The sequence below is a fragment of the Sceloporus occidentalis genome, unplaced genomic scaffold (assembly GCF_023333645.1).
Source record: "Sceloporus occidentalis isolate IW3139 unplaced genomic scaffold, rSceOcc1.0.p SCAF_2, whole genome shotgun sequence".
In the NCBI taxonomy this organism is placed as follows: Eukaryota; Metazoa; Chordata; class Lepidosauria; order Squamata; family Phrynosomatidae; genus Sceloporus; species Sceloporus occidentalis.
The window spans coordinates 37,551,148-37,566,927 of NW_028316982.1; the positions used below are offsets into that span (position 1 = coordinate 37,551,148).

General features: G+C 43.7%; 1 protein-coding gene and 1 pseudogene across 1 annotated transcript; one reads left to right on the plus strand and one right to left on the minus strand.

Moving 5' to 3' along the window:
* Positions 1-6,582: 6,582 nt before the first annotated feature.
* LOC149318158 (carbohydrate sulfotransferase 2-like) lies at positions 6,583-9,257 on the minus strand. The gene has a single exon (XM_089507735.1). It carries the CDS (start codon positions 8,368-8,370, stop codon positions 7,042-7,044), a length of 1,329 nt encoding a protein of 442 aa, XP_089363861.1. The 5' UTR covers positions 8,371-9,257; the 3' UTR covers positions 6,583-7,041.
* Positions 9,258-15,381: 6,124 nt separating this feature from the next.
* Positions 15,382-15,514, plus strand: LOC149318159 (U2 spliceosomal RNA; annotated as a pseudogene).
* The last annotated feature ends 266 nt before the right edge of the window (positions 15,515-15,780 follow it).

Consider the following 15,780-nt stretch of genomic DNA (forward strand, 5'->3'; position numbering starts at 1 on the left):
AATTTGCAGATGGCACCAAATTAGGAGGAGTAGCTAATACCCCAGAGGACAGGATCAAAATTCAAAATGAACTTAATAGATTAGAAAGCTGGGCCAAAGCTAACAAAATGAATTTGAACACGGAGAAATGCAAGGTACTGCACTTAGGGCGGAAAAATGAAATACACAGATATAGGATGGGGGACACCCCCTACATGTGAAAGGGATCTGGGAGTCCAAGTAGACCACAAATTGAACATGAGTGAACAGTGCGATGTGGCAGCTAAAAAAGTCCAATGAAATTTTAGGCTGCATCAATAGTAGTGTCTAGATCATGGGAAGTCATAATGCCACTCTATTCTGCTTTGGTCAGGCCTCACCTGGAATACTGTGTCCAGTTCTGGGCACTACAATTCTAAAAGGATGTGGAGAAACTGGAGCATGTCCAAAGGAGGGCAACTAAGATGGTGAAGGGTCTGGAAACCATGTCCTATGAGGAATGACTTAGGGAGCTGGGAATGTTTAGCCTGGAGAAGAGAAGGTTAAGAGGTGATATGATAGCCCTGTTTAAATATTTGAAAGGATGTCATATTGAGGAGGGAGCAAGCTTGTTTTCTGCTGCTCCAGATACTAGAATGCGGAACAATGGATGCAAACTGCAGGAAAAGAGATTCCACCTCAATGTTAGGAGGAACTTCCTGACAGTAAGGGCTGTTTGACAGTGGAACACACTCCCTCAGAGTGTAGTGGAGTCTCCTTCCTTAGAGGTCTTTAAACAGAGGCTGGATGGCCATCTGTCAGGGATGCTTTGATTGGGAGTTCCTGCATGGCAAGGGGTTGGACTGGATGGTCCTTGCAGTCTCTTCCATGGCCCTTGCAGTCTCTTCTAGGATTCTATGATTCAATGTTTGTATGTATGTGTACACATGCACCTTCACTTTCAAGCTGCCTGTTGACTAATAGTGATCCTATGAATTCCATAGGTTTTCCTTAGGCAAAGCATACTCAGAGGTGGTTTTGCCACTTCCTTCCTCTGAAATATGCCTGTAACACTGAAGAAAAATCAATCTGGACGCTGCACATTCCCACAACTGACCACAAAATTATATCAGTGCCTTAAACATTGCAATATATGTTGTTTTGCAGGGGGCGTGTGGTTTACAACACAGGAAAGGACTTCTGCATTATGTAGTGCAGACAACTGCAAATTATTGTCTGTATCTTATGCAAAAATACAGTTTGTGTATTGTGCAGCATAGGAAGAGATCTCTATTGACACTGCCAACACAAAATTAACAGAGGTCTGGAAGTAAAGGATTCTAACATACTCTTATTACAGCATGCAGCACATTGCACAGGCTAGCAAACCAAACAGGGCATGAGACTTTTAAGATACGAAAGGCAATGTTGTACAAGCAAATGTTTCTGATGAGGCAAGGATTTGTTCTTCCAGCTACAATCTAAAATACATTTACAGTACAATGGAACAAAGAAGACTGAATGCAATAAAATTTACTTCCACGTTGGCATGCATACAATTAAATTGTTAATTATAAGAAAGCCTAGATTATATCTTATTTTTCTCCTGTATTGGTTTAGTGGCTATATTATGTGGTTTTAATGTTGGGGGGGGGGGGGGTAACGGTCTTCTTTTGAAACTTTTTGCTATAAAGATTTTTTCCCCCAATACATTATCTGTTAGCTGCCTTGGTTCCTTTTCTGGGAGAAAAGCAGAATAGAAATGAAATAAAGAAACAGACTTATATTAACCAAAGCCTCTTTCATACTATGCTTAGACATTACTGTGTTCAGGACAGTATTCAGTCCTTAGGGCTGTGTTTGAAACATGCTTACTGCATTAACAAGCTGAAAAAAAGATGTCCTAGCAGCAGCCTTGGTTTGCCAATAAGCATTGATGATGATTTTATCTACTATACCTTGTATCCCTTTATGAGTTTATTCACTTTACAGAACTAGAGATGCTGCCATGCCTTTCAGTGACGGTGAAAACTGTAATCCCAAAATGGAGGCATTAGTTACATTTTAGTAAATGGGCATGATTATGAATGGAAGCTACAATGTTATGTAGGGTAAGAGCAGACGCATATAGGATAACATGATCTGTGCACTAATTCCTGCATCGTCTGGCTCATGCCGATACCATTTATCTCTCACATTCAGGAGCACTTAAAATAATTACAGCTCTCTCATATGCATACACAGAAACTGAACAATATCATATAGTCCCATTCCCTAGTCCTCCACTGAAAAGGTGGAATGTATTCAGAAAGGCAAAAGTGTACACATATTTGCACACATAAGCCACGTGGATAAACTGCAGCAGTCTTCTCAGTCTTGTACTATCTAGCACCGCTGACAGGAGATAATGGGAATTGTGGTCCAACAAGGCAGAAGTATAGGTGCAGATAGTGCAAAAGGAGATTTTCAGATGGGGGAAAATCAGGGAAGAAAAAGGAATGCTCTTGGCAAAGTTGCGCAATTGCGCTGAAGATTTTCAGATGACGTCACACTTGTTCAGGACTTAAGCCATGAAGATCCAGGAATGTTCCAACAACAAACCATTCCTGGGACTTCCCCAGGAATGTTTGTTACTGGAGCATTTCCGGCTCTTCACGGGTTAAGTCCTAGATAAGCACGATCTGTTTGAAAATCTTCAGAACAATTGCACAACTTTGCCAAGAGCATGCCTTTTACTCCTTGCTTTCTACCCTGCCTCCCATCTGATAATCTCCATAGTGAATGCCAGCCAAGAGCCTTTGGCACACCCCATGTTTTGGTCTACAAATCCCATAAAGCCCTGGCTGGGGTTTCTGAGAGTTGAGGTCCAAAATACCTGGGATGCCAATGATTCTGCATGGGGGATATAAACCTCAGACAAATTATTAGCACCAAATCTTCATTGGCTAAATAGGAATTATACCTGGCTGCATTCGGTAATAAAGGATACACCAGGCTGAAAGATAAATACTTAAATATAAATAGACAAAATGTTATTAACATATGCTTGAATATTTTTCTCTAATACACTTCAATTATACAACTTAAATCCTCAAATACCCCCTTTCTTAAATATGAAGACATACTATTGTAAACTTTGTTGTTGTGTGCTTCCAAGTCATTTCCGACTTATGGCAACCCTAGAGCAAACCTACCATGGGCTTTTCTTGGCAAGTTTCTTCAAAGAGGGTTTGTCATTGCCATTCTCTGAAGCTGTGAGAGTATGACTTGCCCAAGGTGGGCTTATATGGCCAAGCCAGGATTTGAACCCGAGTCTCCAGAGTCATAGTCCAATGCTTACACCACTACACTTTCTCATTCAAAATCCTCAAATACCCCCCATACCCCCTCCCCTTCTTAAAGTTGATGGCATACTATTGTAAACTAACTGGATCTGTTTGGGTTTTTCTTTTCTTTTCACAGAGATGATTTTAGCTTTCTACATCAAATGAGTCACATTCAAAGGAATAGCTAAAATCTCTCAGGAGGAACACATTTGAATATATTCAAAGGCTGTTAAAGGATCAGAAACACATTTTAGAAAGATAGATTAGAGTTGTTGCAGGTGTCTTTGTCATATTCTTGGGTTACAAGACAGTTTCTTATAACATTTCAGTACCTATTCTAGAGGGAGAAAAGTGAATCGGATTAGGTTTTAAAAGGGAATACTTGTGGTATAAGGAAGTCCACAAACCAGTACTTCCAAGAACAGCAGCACTTAGCTCTGAAGAACCTGAAAGTCTATATACAGCTTAGGTCCAGACTATTTGGAAGACCATTATCTCCCTACATGATCATACCCAAGTTTTAAGATCTTTGTGAGAGGGATTTCCTTCACATGTATATTTGGTGAGGACACAGGAGATAGCCTTCTTAGTGGCTGATCCCAGCCTGTGGAACTCTCTGCCATGGGAGGCTAAACTGGTCTCCTTGTTTTCCTTCCACCAACAGGTAAGGGACCTTTTAGTCAAAGAAGGATTTGGTAACTAAGGCTGCATCCACACTGCAGAAATAATCCAGAAACTACTTCCCAGAATTCCATAGTATTGAGCCATGGCCATTAAAGTGGTGTCAAACTGGATTGCTTTCTGCAGTGCAGATGCAGCCTACTTGACTATGCAAAAAGGTCTTTAATGGTGTGGGTCTGTGCTGTTCATGTTTTTAAATGATTTTATATTTTTGCTGTTTTTAATATGGTACTGCTGCTTTGTTGGAGAGCCAGTCGGGGATATTTGCATGTGATAATCTCCTATGACTGTGGAGACCTGGGTTTGAATCTGCCCTCAGCCATCGTGATCTTGGACAAGTCACACTCTTTCAGCTCTGAGGAAGGCAAGGGGGGGGGGGGGGGCTCTGAACAAATCTTGCCAAGAAAACCCCTTACAATTTGAAGGCACACAAATACAATTGTGATTTTGAGGGGGGTTTTTTTATTATGAACTTTTAGTTTATGTATCTTGTTTTCATGTTGTGAGCCGCCTTGAATCCTATTCAGGGGAAGGGCAGGATATAAATTAAATAAATAAAATGTCCTTGACAAAGCAGCCTCCAACTCCTTTGGAAGAAGTAAGTGTAAAATGGCATTACAGTTCCAGCAGAGGCAGCACATCTTTCAGATCATAGAATTTACACATATAAGTGTCTCAGCTGTAAGGCAGCAGAATAGAATGTGTGCAGTAGAAAGAGGCACCTAATGAAACAACAGGCAAAGGAAGCGTGAATGAGGAGAAATGCTAACGTCTCAGGCAAGTGTTCTCAGGAATGAGGAGCACTGAATTCCCTCAGACCTACTCCCAGGTAATTGCAGACTTTCCATTTGTCTAAAAATTAAACCACACATCAAGAGATGGCATTCAAATAAGTGGTAGCAAACCCAAGACAGAAAGCCTGGGATACCCTTAATGCAAAACTATAACATCAGTGTGGAGAATGATATTTAATTTGGTTGTAAGACCAATTCAATTAAGGCACACATTCTTTGATAATTAACTCTTGAAACCATAACTTGGCATCCCCAGAGATGTCTTCAAACTCTGTGAGTTTTCCATTTGTACCATTTGTTTAAAATCCATTATACAATAAAAGCTACCGTACGTCCCCTAAGCTGCTAGAGAGCCTGCATTAATGTTGTATTTAATTTTATGAAAGGGCTATCACTTTTTTAAAAATTCAGTATTGCATGTACACGCTTTGTCTGAAGTACAGCTGCTAATTTACAATCCAAACATAAATGTATTAACTAAGACTAGGCTCCATGGGGCATACACCCAAGTAAGCTCAAAATTACTACTTTAGATATCCTTTTGCTTCTTTTTCCAGCCACAATTATTTTATTATGATCCCATTAGCACAGTGGTGTCTGTAACCTCTGTTCTTCTCCCCTAACATTAGTTATTATGATAAGAAACATCAGCATCACCAGCTTTCACACACATCACTGCTCACTTATCAGCATGCTCCTCATAGAAACAGCTCTCCCTACAGAAATTACCTCCATTGTTTTCCCAAAGCACAGGGTCTAGGTAGGCCACATTCAAGGTCTTTCCCTTAGGAGGTGCTGTGAATTCATTCAGTCAACACAGTATATAGAAAAGAAACTATTTGGTCCAGTTAAAACGTAGCAAACCTTGCAAGAAATTATCTCTCTCTAAGTTTGCTGAACAATGACACAAGAACTTTAACCAACCCATTGTAAGAATTCACAGCTTGTGCCTCAGAGAAAATAATTTTGGATTTAGCAAATCCAAACGTCTACTGGAGAGTGCTCACAGTCTCCTTCTTGCTCTCTCATTTTACAGCAAATAATTTGTCTCCTGTTAAAAGATCAGATGAGGAGACCATTCCAAGAATGGATGAGGGATCTTTCCAAATCTCACTTTAGTTTGGGCTCTGGAATCTCTCAGGAAGACACAAGTCACTATGAGTTCCATGATACACTGCATCAGGAGGGATATATTGGGACAAAGCATTTTTGACATGGTATGTACTTCCTAGAGAGCCAGCATGGTGTAGAATATCACTCTTTAGACCAGGGTTCAAAGCTCCAGTCATGGAAGTCCACTGGATGACCTTGGGCAAGTCATTCTGTCTCTCTCAGCCTCAGAGGAAGACAAATGCAAACCCCTCTGAGCAAACTTTGCCAAGAAACCCTTATGATGGATCTGCCTTGAGGTTGGCACAAGTCAGAAATGACTTGAACATACACAACAACAATTACACTTTCTACAGAGAAACTGTTGCTAGTTGCACTGCTTCTTTTTTATAGTATCAGTGTTATGTCAGAAATACGAATATACAACTATGTTCCTTTATATGTGGCTTAACTGAAATATTACTAATCAAAAATTATTTAAGATTACATTTTGTTTTCAAGCAGATGTTTTCACTGGAAAATCTTTGTAAATGAGCATCTATTTGCCACCAAGCCTCTGCTGTACAGCAACTGTTAAAGGACCTTGTTAAATTGTACTTTCTAACTTTTAGAATACTATCCATGCTTCCTTGCTGTTAACAGGTGGCAAACAATACTTTGTGACATTCACCTGTACATCTAAAGAGAAGCATAATCAATATGTGGAGATCCCAAACATTGTAAAATTTCTTTATTCATATCACATTTAAACCTTTATACAAAAATCCAGTCTTCTGAACTTTGCCTTATGGAATATTTCCCTCAATCTCCAACTCCCACCATTTAAAAAAAAGCCTTGGCAATTGTTCAAGTCTTTCATGATCACCATCACAACATGTATGCAAAGATTTCGATACATACTGAATTATGTGCCTTGCATTTTTGGAGAGGAAAAAGAAGTCTTATAAGTTACTTACTGAAGTCTCTGTGTGTTTAAATTACTGATTAACCAGTAATGCAAAAACATGAACATGTCTCATCCTCAGTAGTCTCTGGAGGGTCAAAATAATCTTCCTTAACTGTCCTTAAGAAAGTGCCATATTTCTCTTTCTCTCTCTCTGAAACAAACACAATTGTTTGAAAAGTTACAGACAACTCTCTCTCGGCTTTCTTTACAAGGCACCATAGCTTACTCACAACCTCGGCTTCCTCAGCAAGGTTTTGCTAAGGTCTTTGACTTCTTCAGGACTGTTGACTCGCTCATAGCCTAAAATGGACATGGGCTGGTGGCAATACTCCTCCACTTGCTTAATCTGCTGAAAGCTCAGTGCTGTCCTCCAGGCATTCACAGCCTGGCTAGCATTTCTAGCAGAGACCACAAAGGGTTTGGAGGAGTACCCAGACCCACTGGTCATGTTGAGGGCAAACTTCTCCATCTCTGGACTCACCACCAGGTTGACAAAGCCATAGACCTGCCGCAAAGTCTTGATGGGGTCCACTACCAAATCCTCATAGCGAACAGCCATATAATTACCCTTCAGCCAGTCTGGAGGGCGCAGGGCAGTCTGCAAGGTCTTTGCCATGCTCCCGCAGATCACCTCCATGGCCCCCAAGGCATGGTAGTCTGAGCCCCCTCCCCCTTCTTTTTTGCTGTTGAGCTTGTGACCTGCGTCAAGGAAGGGCATGCGATGGATACGGGGGTCCCTGCTCCTTACCACCTGCAGGCTTTCACGAATAAGCCCATGGCGGGACTTGATCCTGGAGCTCGCCACTGCCCGAGGGTCCCGGACCAGGTGGATGACTTTGAGAGCCAAAGAGGGGTCTTGCATGAGTGAGGCCAGGACTCCAATGTCAAAGACCCTCACTCCCTTGATGACTAAGGTGTGGTACTTGAGGCATTCCTCTTGGAGGAGGCCGAGCTGCTGCGGCGGGCACTTCTTACACACCTTGTCATCCACCATGCCCACAACTTCCTTGCGGTAGGCCGAGCAAAGCGGCGAGGAGCAGATCACCTTGTTGGTGGCTGCCCCAAAGACGCCCAAGGTGGTGAGGTTCTTCCCAGCCCCCGCCGTGCTGTAGAGCTGGAAGACAGAAAGGTCGCAGCGGTAGAGGGAACTCAACATGTCCCGGGCGGCCCCTTGCAAGGAAACAGCATCACCCGGGTACAGTTTCTGCCAGACATGCCACACCGGCTCGTAGAGGAAGAAGACCTCGGGGTTCTGGTTGAAAAGTTCCCCGAAAAAGGACGACCCCGAACGCCAGGTGGTGAAAACGTAGACCAGCTGTCGCTTGCGGGCGAGGGGCACCGGGGGACCATAGAGGGCCCGAGTGTCCGACCGAGACTGATAGGCATAATAAGGCAGCTGGTGCTGTGGGTAAGGAGTGCGGCGGACAGGCAAGGGCTCACTGCACTGCTGGGGCCCTTTGTGCCACTTGTAGTCCAACAGGTTGAGCATGGTGAGGAGGAGGAGGAGTGCGTAGCCCAAGCAGAGCACCAGTGCCTTCCGGCGGAAAACCTTCATCCTGGGCAGCGGGAGGCCAGCAGATGCCTGGCAGCCAACTATTGCACATCACATGCTGGGGCTCCAGAGGCCATTGAAGGGCATCCTCCCTTTGCCCCTCCAGGAGGCCAGCCTTCCTTCAGGGCCAAAGAAGCTGAGCATGAGGACACCACCTCCTCAGTCCCCTCAGATGCCACCTGAGGAGAAAGAAGGGCTCTCTCTTCGCAGGGTGGCAGACACAAAGTGGCAACCCTGTGCCCCTCAATGCCAGTTGCTGAGCAGGAGGAAGAGGAGGAAAGGGGCAAATGCTCCTTCTTTGTCCCAAATTAAGCCATCACCATCATGAGGGGGAGCTGTTGCCTCAGTTTCTGGAGGAGCCCTGGGAGTTCCTGCTCCACAGTCCAGGGGCCAAGTGAGTAACAGAGGAGCAGGAAGAGGAGGAAGAGGAGAAAGAGGAGGAAAGGAGAAGGAAGAGAAGAGGGAGAGGAGGAAGAAGAAGAGGAGGAGAAAGAGAAAGGAAGGAAAAGGAAGAGGAGGGGGAAGAAGAGAAGGAGGAAGCAAAGAGGAGGAGGAGGAGGAGGAAGAAGAGGAACAGGAGGAAAAGAGAACGAGGAGGAAGAAGAGGAAAGGAGAAGGAAGAGAAGGGAAGGGAAAGGAAGAGGAGAGGGAGAGGAGGAGGAGGAAGAGAAGGAGGAAGCAAAGAGGAGGAGGAGGAGGAGGAACAGGAGGAAAAGAGAACGGGGAGGAAGAAGAGGAAAGGAGAAAGAAGAGAAGGGAAGGGAAAGGAAGAGGAGAGGGAGAGGAGGAGGAGGAAGAGAAGGAGGAAGCAAAGAGGAGGAGGAGGAGGAGGAACAGGGAGGAAGAAGAGGAAAGGAGAAAGAAGAGAAGACGGAGAGGAAGGAGAGGAAGAGGGGAAGGAAGAGGAGAGGGAGAGGAAAAAGAAGAAGGGGGAGGAGGAGATGAAGAGAAGGAGGAAGAAAAACAGGAGAAGGAGGAAGAAGAGAATGAGATGAGGAGGAGGAGGAGGAGGAGGGGTAGAGGAGGAGGAGGAAAAAGAGGAAGAGGAGGAAAAAGAGGAGGAGGAAGTGGAGGAGGAAGAAGGAAAAGAGGGAGAGAGGGAGGAAGAGGGGGAGCGCCTGCCTCAGTCTCTGGAGGGGCCCCGGGAGGAGTCCCGGCTCCGCCGCCCAGGCGCCAGGAAGGGGAGCCAGGAGCAGGAGGAGGAGGAGGAGGAGGGAGGGACGCGGCGACGGCGGCGGGCAAACTTTCGGAGGCGTCGGTGGAGCCCGGGCATGGCGCCCCCTCCGCTGTGGGTGGGATGCTGTTGCTGTTGTTGCTGCGGAGGAGGAGGAGGAGGAGGAAGAGGAGGCGGCCTCCGGATGCGGAGAGGAGCCGGGCGCTAAAGCGAGGCGGGAGGCTGGCTGGCTCTGCTGCTGGGGCTGCTGCGCTTCCCTCCTCCGCCTGGCCTGGTCCAGCCGCCCTCCCTGCTAGGCTCTCCATCCATGGCGAGGAAGGAGTGGGTGCTGGACCAGGAGGAGGATGGAGCTGAGGCAGCCGAGGCTCTCCTCCTGCCTGCCTGCCTGCCTGCCTTCCTCCTTCTCCTCCTCTGCTGCCACTGAAGGGCCAGGGAAGCTGCAGCCTCCAACGCAAAACAGCCCCCGGCTCCCCATTGGACGGGGAAGCTGCCAATCCGCTCACTCCCCGCCCTCCCCCCCCCCCCCCAAATAAGCCCAAGGCAGCTGCTGATGCTCAGCCTCTCAGAGGAGGAGGGGGCCCTAGCAAGACAAAAGCCGCCCTCCGTGGAAGGGACTTAGCAAGGAGGCATAGAGTGCTGTGAGGGAGTGACACAGATGGCCCTCTCAAGGTGCAGGTTGCTGTCTGCCAAAAGAAAGTGGGTAAAGTGCTTTGAGTCTTCAGAATTGTAAGGCTAAAAAGTCTCGGTCCACTTAAAGTCTAGGCATTAAGCCCAGTCAAACTCAGGAAGCTTACTTTGGGGTAGAACAGCCTACCTAGAACATATTATTATTGATATTATTATTATTATTATTATTGTGAAGTCAAAGGCTTTCATGGCCAGCATCCATAGTTTCTTGTGGGTTTTTCAGGCTATGTGGCCATGTTCTAGAAGAGTTTATTCCTCACGTTTCACCAGCATATTATTATTATTATTATTATTATTATTATTATTATTATTATTTTATTCTATCCTGCCTCTCCCCTAATATAGGGACTCGAGGCAGCGAACAAGTATAAAACTATACAGTTTAAAAACAATACAAAATATTAAAATATGTAAAAGAAACAATTTTAAGGATGAAAACAGTTATAAATTAAAATCTGATACACTCGTCCCTCCATATTTGTAGCTTTGATATTTGCAGATTTGGTTACTCACGGATTTGATTAGTATGTTCTCTCTAGGAATATCTAGGTCCTCCAGTGCAACTCTATGGTCAGCTTTAACTAAAAGTTGCATGGAAAGACCTAGAGGTTCCTAGAGAGAATAATCTACTAGGCCTTTGTAACTACTCCAGTGCAGTTCTATGGTCAGTGTCTGTTGGACGTTGACCACAGAGTTGCACCGGAGGACCTACAGAATCCTAGAGAGGTGTCTTCTCAGGTAAAAACATGGTGTTTTTGTTATTTGCAGGTTTTTTTCCATATTCAAAGGGGATAGTGAATATGGAGGGACAAGAGTATATTAAAGTATAAACCATTAAAATTTGGGTAGCCCAGCATTTAAAAAAAAAACCAATCCTTATCAGCTTAAAAGGCCTGACTGCACAGGAACATCTTTACCTGGCTCCGGAAGGATAGTAGGGATGGCACCATCCTGGCCTTTCTAGGGAGAGAGTTCCAAAGCTTGGGAGCAGCCACTAAGAAGGCCCTCTCTCTTGTTCCCACCAAATGCACCTGAGAAGGTGGTGTGACAGAGAGAAGGGCCTCTCCCAGTGACCTCAATGCTCGGAGGGGGGGGGGCTCATGCAGGGAGATACAGTCCTTCAAATAGCCTGGGCCCAAGCCGTATAGCAGTGGTTCTCAACCTTCCTAATGCTGCAATTCACAGGTTGAGAACCGAAAAAAGGTCATGATCCACAGATTGAGAACCACTGCACTAGAGTATTACAGATTATGGCACCAACCCTGGGTCTTAGGTGACCCTTGTGAAAGCGTTGTTTGACCCCCAAAGGGGTTGCGACCCACAGGTTAAGAACCGCTGCCGTATAGGATAGGGTCATCTTAAGGTAGTCCAGTGGTGGCCCTAGGGTTGGTCCTCACCTCCCCCCTCCCAATGATACCATTGGGGCAGCCATGAGCCAGAAATGGCTTGGAGGCACCCAAGAATAACAACCCTCTCCTCCACTGACCTCCTCCTCCCATTTCACCCCATACAGAATCCTTAGTCACGCTTTTGTTTTGTTTTTTGTACTAATGTTACTCCTTTAAATCGTAATTCCCATACACCGCTGAATGGAACACTAATCGTTCTGATGTAAACAACAAGCAAAATTAAAAATTACACCTTCTTTGAATTACAGTGTCTTACACACAGCCTAAATGTATTTGCATATACACATGGTGAAGATTCAGTTAAAATTTGGTGTCATTAAAGAAATTTTTTAAAAGAATTTCAAAAAAATTCAATTTTTTAAAAAAAATCAAATCAAATCAACTTAAAATACAAATGAAAACAGCTAAATGTGGGTACAGGTAAAATAGCTGTATGGTGCCTTCCAGTAGCTGGCATGAGGAACACAGCTGAGGAGTCCTGGCACTATCAGTCAGAAGACATTGTTTTGTGCAACTACTTTGATTTTGGTGTGGTATTTTTCCCTCATCAGATTATTCTCTAACATGGAAAATGCATAAGCAGGGTGGTGGAGGGGAGGGGATAGAAAAGTTACAAATGAAAGGTGTCTGGAACCCCTATAAAAATCCATAAAGGGGCCAGGACATCTTTTTTTTTTTAATGACCTGGAAACACCTATCCAGCTTAAATTTGGTAAATATCCATGTAAGCCACATGTCTTTGGGGCTGGATTGGACACATGAGCTATCAGCCACTCCTGCCCTAAGCAAGAAATATCCCTCATTCGATTTACCCTTTATTTCTGTGCAGAAGTTCTGTTACTTTGTTGTCAGTAAATACAAGTAAAAATCTTGTGGCATCTTAAGAATAAACAAATTCTGTTTGGTACAGAAGAACAACAGTGGAAATTTTTGTGGCACCTTAAAGGCTAACACAGTTTTACATGGTATTAGCTTACAGGGGCTCAGGCAGCAGTCTATGAAAGCTTACGCCAAATAAAATGTGTCTGACCTTACGATGCCACAAGACTTTCACCTGTACTTGCTGTTAACAAGACTACACTTCTGAAATGTGAAAGATACTCTTGCGTAGGCTTGCATGGTAAATTACACAGGATGTATTTATTGGTTAGGGTAAACACAGCTGTTAGTTCATGTGTTCAATTCAGACCAAAAATCTTGTGTCTTGCGTGAAAATCCACAAAACTTCATTTCAGGTTTGGGTAAATGTTACAGTGCCTTTTCACATGTGATGGGAGAAAATGTGTTTAAAAGAGCTGTGGTGGGACAAACCCACACTTGCAGAGCATTCCTGTATTTCTCTACTCAGAAGTAAGTCCTATTATGTTCAATGGGGCATACTCCCAGATAAGTGCATATAGGCAGACTTCAATATAGGTAATTCAATCACCTTCCTTTGTTGTTGACTTGAAACCATTATCCTGTGCCCTCTTACTTAGGGTGCATCTACATTGTAGAAATAATGCAGGTCAATACCACTTTACATGTGGTAGCTCCAGCCTATGGAATCCTGGGATTTGTAGTTTTGTGGTGCCTCACAAAACTACAAATCCCAGGGTTCTGTAGGATGGCACCCTGGTAGTTAAAATGGTGTCAAACTGCATTATTTCTACAGTGTAGATGGACAGGAGTAAATTCAGTATTTTTTCTGAGTAATATGCATGGGTTTAACTCTTTCCCATTCTTTCCACACTGTTTCCTCAGTCTCTATCACTTCTGTGATATTCCCCTATAAAGCAGATATTAGCAGAAATCCAAGCATCCAATCATTTTCCTGTTTGTTTTTTACACACACACACACACACACACACACACACACCTGCAGCAGTTTGGAAAGAAGTAAAAAGGAATGTTCAGTCCTTCCTTTAATCCAAATTGAACTTCTCCTGAACCTGTATTAAAAATGTTTTAGTAGATACAGATGCAGACCTCCAGTGAAATATGTCATTTGACTCCAGTGGCCAAAGTAAGGATGATGTGTAAATAATAGCTTGACTATTTCCTAAAAATTGCATAGCAGCTTCAAGAGACAGATTCAGATTGGCACTAGAGTGCCATAGGGAGTGTGGTCAGTCCTTAGTTTCTATCATGCCATTTTCCTAATAAATATCCCTGACATCTGAAGGTGTTGTGAGTACCTGATTTTTCCTTCCTGTGGATCAAATAGCAATTTCAAGGGCAATCTTCATTGACAAAACAGCGCAGGGATGAGGGTTACATCCCCAGTATAATGGCACCAACCCAAATCAGAGATCATGTAGCACAGTGCTATTCAAAGTGGTGGTCCATGGACCAGTGCCAGTCCACAAGCCACTGACTGCCAGTCCCTTGTGAGATTCCAAGGAGGAAAAAAATTGTAGCCAATAGGCACAAATGTGTTATTGGTTCCTGGAAAAAAATAATTGCCAGTCCCCTTCATCAGATATCATAGGAAGCAATGGTGTAGTAGGTATTTAATCAAAATAATATATATAGTTGTGTCCTAAAGCTGTAGTGCTTGGTACAGTCGTCCACAAAGATGAGAGATATTTGGCTCCATTGACAGATGGGCATGTTTTGCAAACTGAGACTGAAAAATCAATGAACACATTCCAAAAGCAGTTATCAATGGGAGTCGATCAACAAAAATAAACAAAGAAACAAAGAAAAGGATGTTGTTACATTCCACACTCTTATGTTGCCTCTCTGTTAGGTTTTGTGTGCAATGCTGTATCCAAGGCTAAGTGTAATGTGATCAAGAGTATAGCATATTTGTGACAGGAAGATGTGTTCAGCTTGTTCATATAGAACACACACACACACTTTAAAACTGCATCTTCAAAATACACATAAATCTTCCAAAGTGAAAGGTAAAAAAATGCACCAGGTTTTGTGGCTGGTTTTTCATTGTCTCTTCACTCTCCACCCCTCTTTCTAAATTGCGCTAAATTGCGCTCATTGGGAACCTTCCATCATTGGGTTTACTAACTGACACATTATGACATGAATTTGCATTGTTGGACCCGCAGTCACGTCAGATCTGAGCTGCAAAAAGCTCCAAAAACCTCCGTGTGATAAACACCATTGCTGGCAGTCATTATGACCTCTTAGATATATACAGGAGTGATGCAGTGGCTTAGTGGTTAAAGATGCCAGTTCGGAAGATCAAAAGTTCGCCAGTTCGAGGCCCAAGTGCTGCATGATGGGGGTGTGCTCCTGTCACTAGTCCTAGCTTCAGCCAGGCTAGCAGTTCGAAAGCATCCAAATGCAAGTAGATAAATAGGTACTACTTCAATGGGAAGGAAACAGCATTTGGGGCAGTCATGCTGGCTGCATGACCACCAGAGCAGTCCTCAAACAACACTGGCTCTTCGGCTTCGTAACAGAGATGGGTGCTGACCCCTACAGTCAGTTATGACTAGACATTTATGTCAAGGGACTACCTTTACCTTTTAAAGAAGTATGCTTCAGGTAAGCAGTATTGTACTTTTCTGCCTGAATTTGTTGAAAAGAATATGGATTCACAGTATAGATTAAAAACAGATTTAGAGAATCATGCACAGAAATAATCTGTGAATCCAATTTAGATGAATCCATCTGGCCAATTGCAACTTCTAGCTATGATTCGTTTTCCTTTTCACTACTTTAAGGTTACTGTGAAACTCCTTGCTTAATCAGCTCATGAATTATCTGACAGACTTCCTCCCTTGCACAAGTATACATATTATCGCTTCTCGGCCTTTTGGCTAAGATCAAGTGTACAAGTATACATACTAAACAACTTTCTTCATCACTCACATAATATGTATTGAATGCATTCACATTTAATGGCAATGGCCATCTGTAGAGAATAAGATTCAAATATTCCCATCCTGTTTGCATTTCTAATATGTGTCTTTCAAAAGTGGTTTCTGCTATCTGGCTGTTTATGAATTTTGCTTAACTAGGGGATGATTTCAGATGTGTCTGCTGTCATGCCATCACCTTACCTCATTCACTGACTTGTACACTGGCTTTGCATCCCCCCCCCCCCTTGTAATTTTCTCTTCTTTTTCAACCATTTCTTCTAGCTTTTTTTCTTTTCAGGAAAAAAAAATTCTGTAGGAAAAGACATAAGAGACACAG

Coding starts and splice junctions, on each gene's coding strand:
- LOC149318158 (XM_089507735.1), bottom strand. CDS start 8,370: ATGAAGGTTTTCCGCCGGAAGGCACTGGTGCTCTGCTTGGGCTACGCA.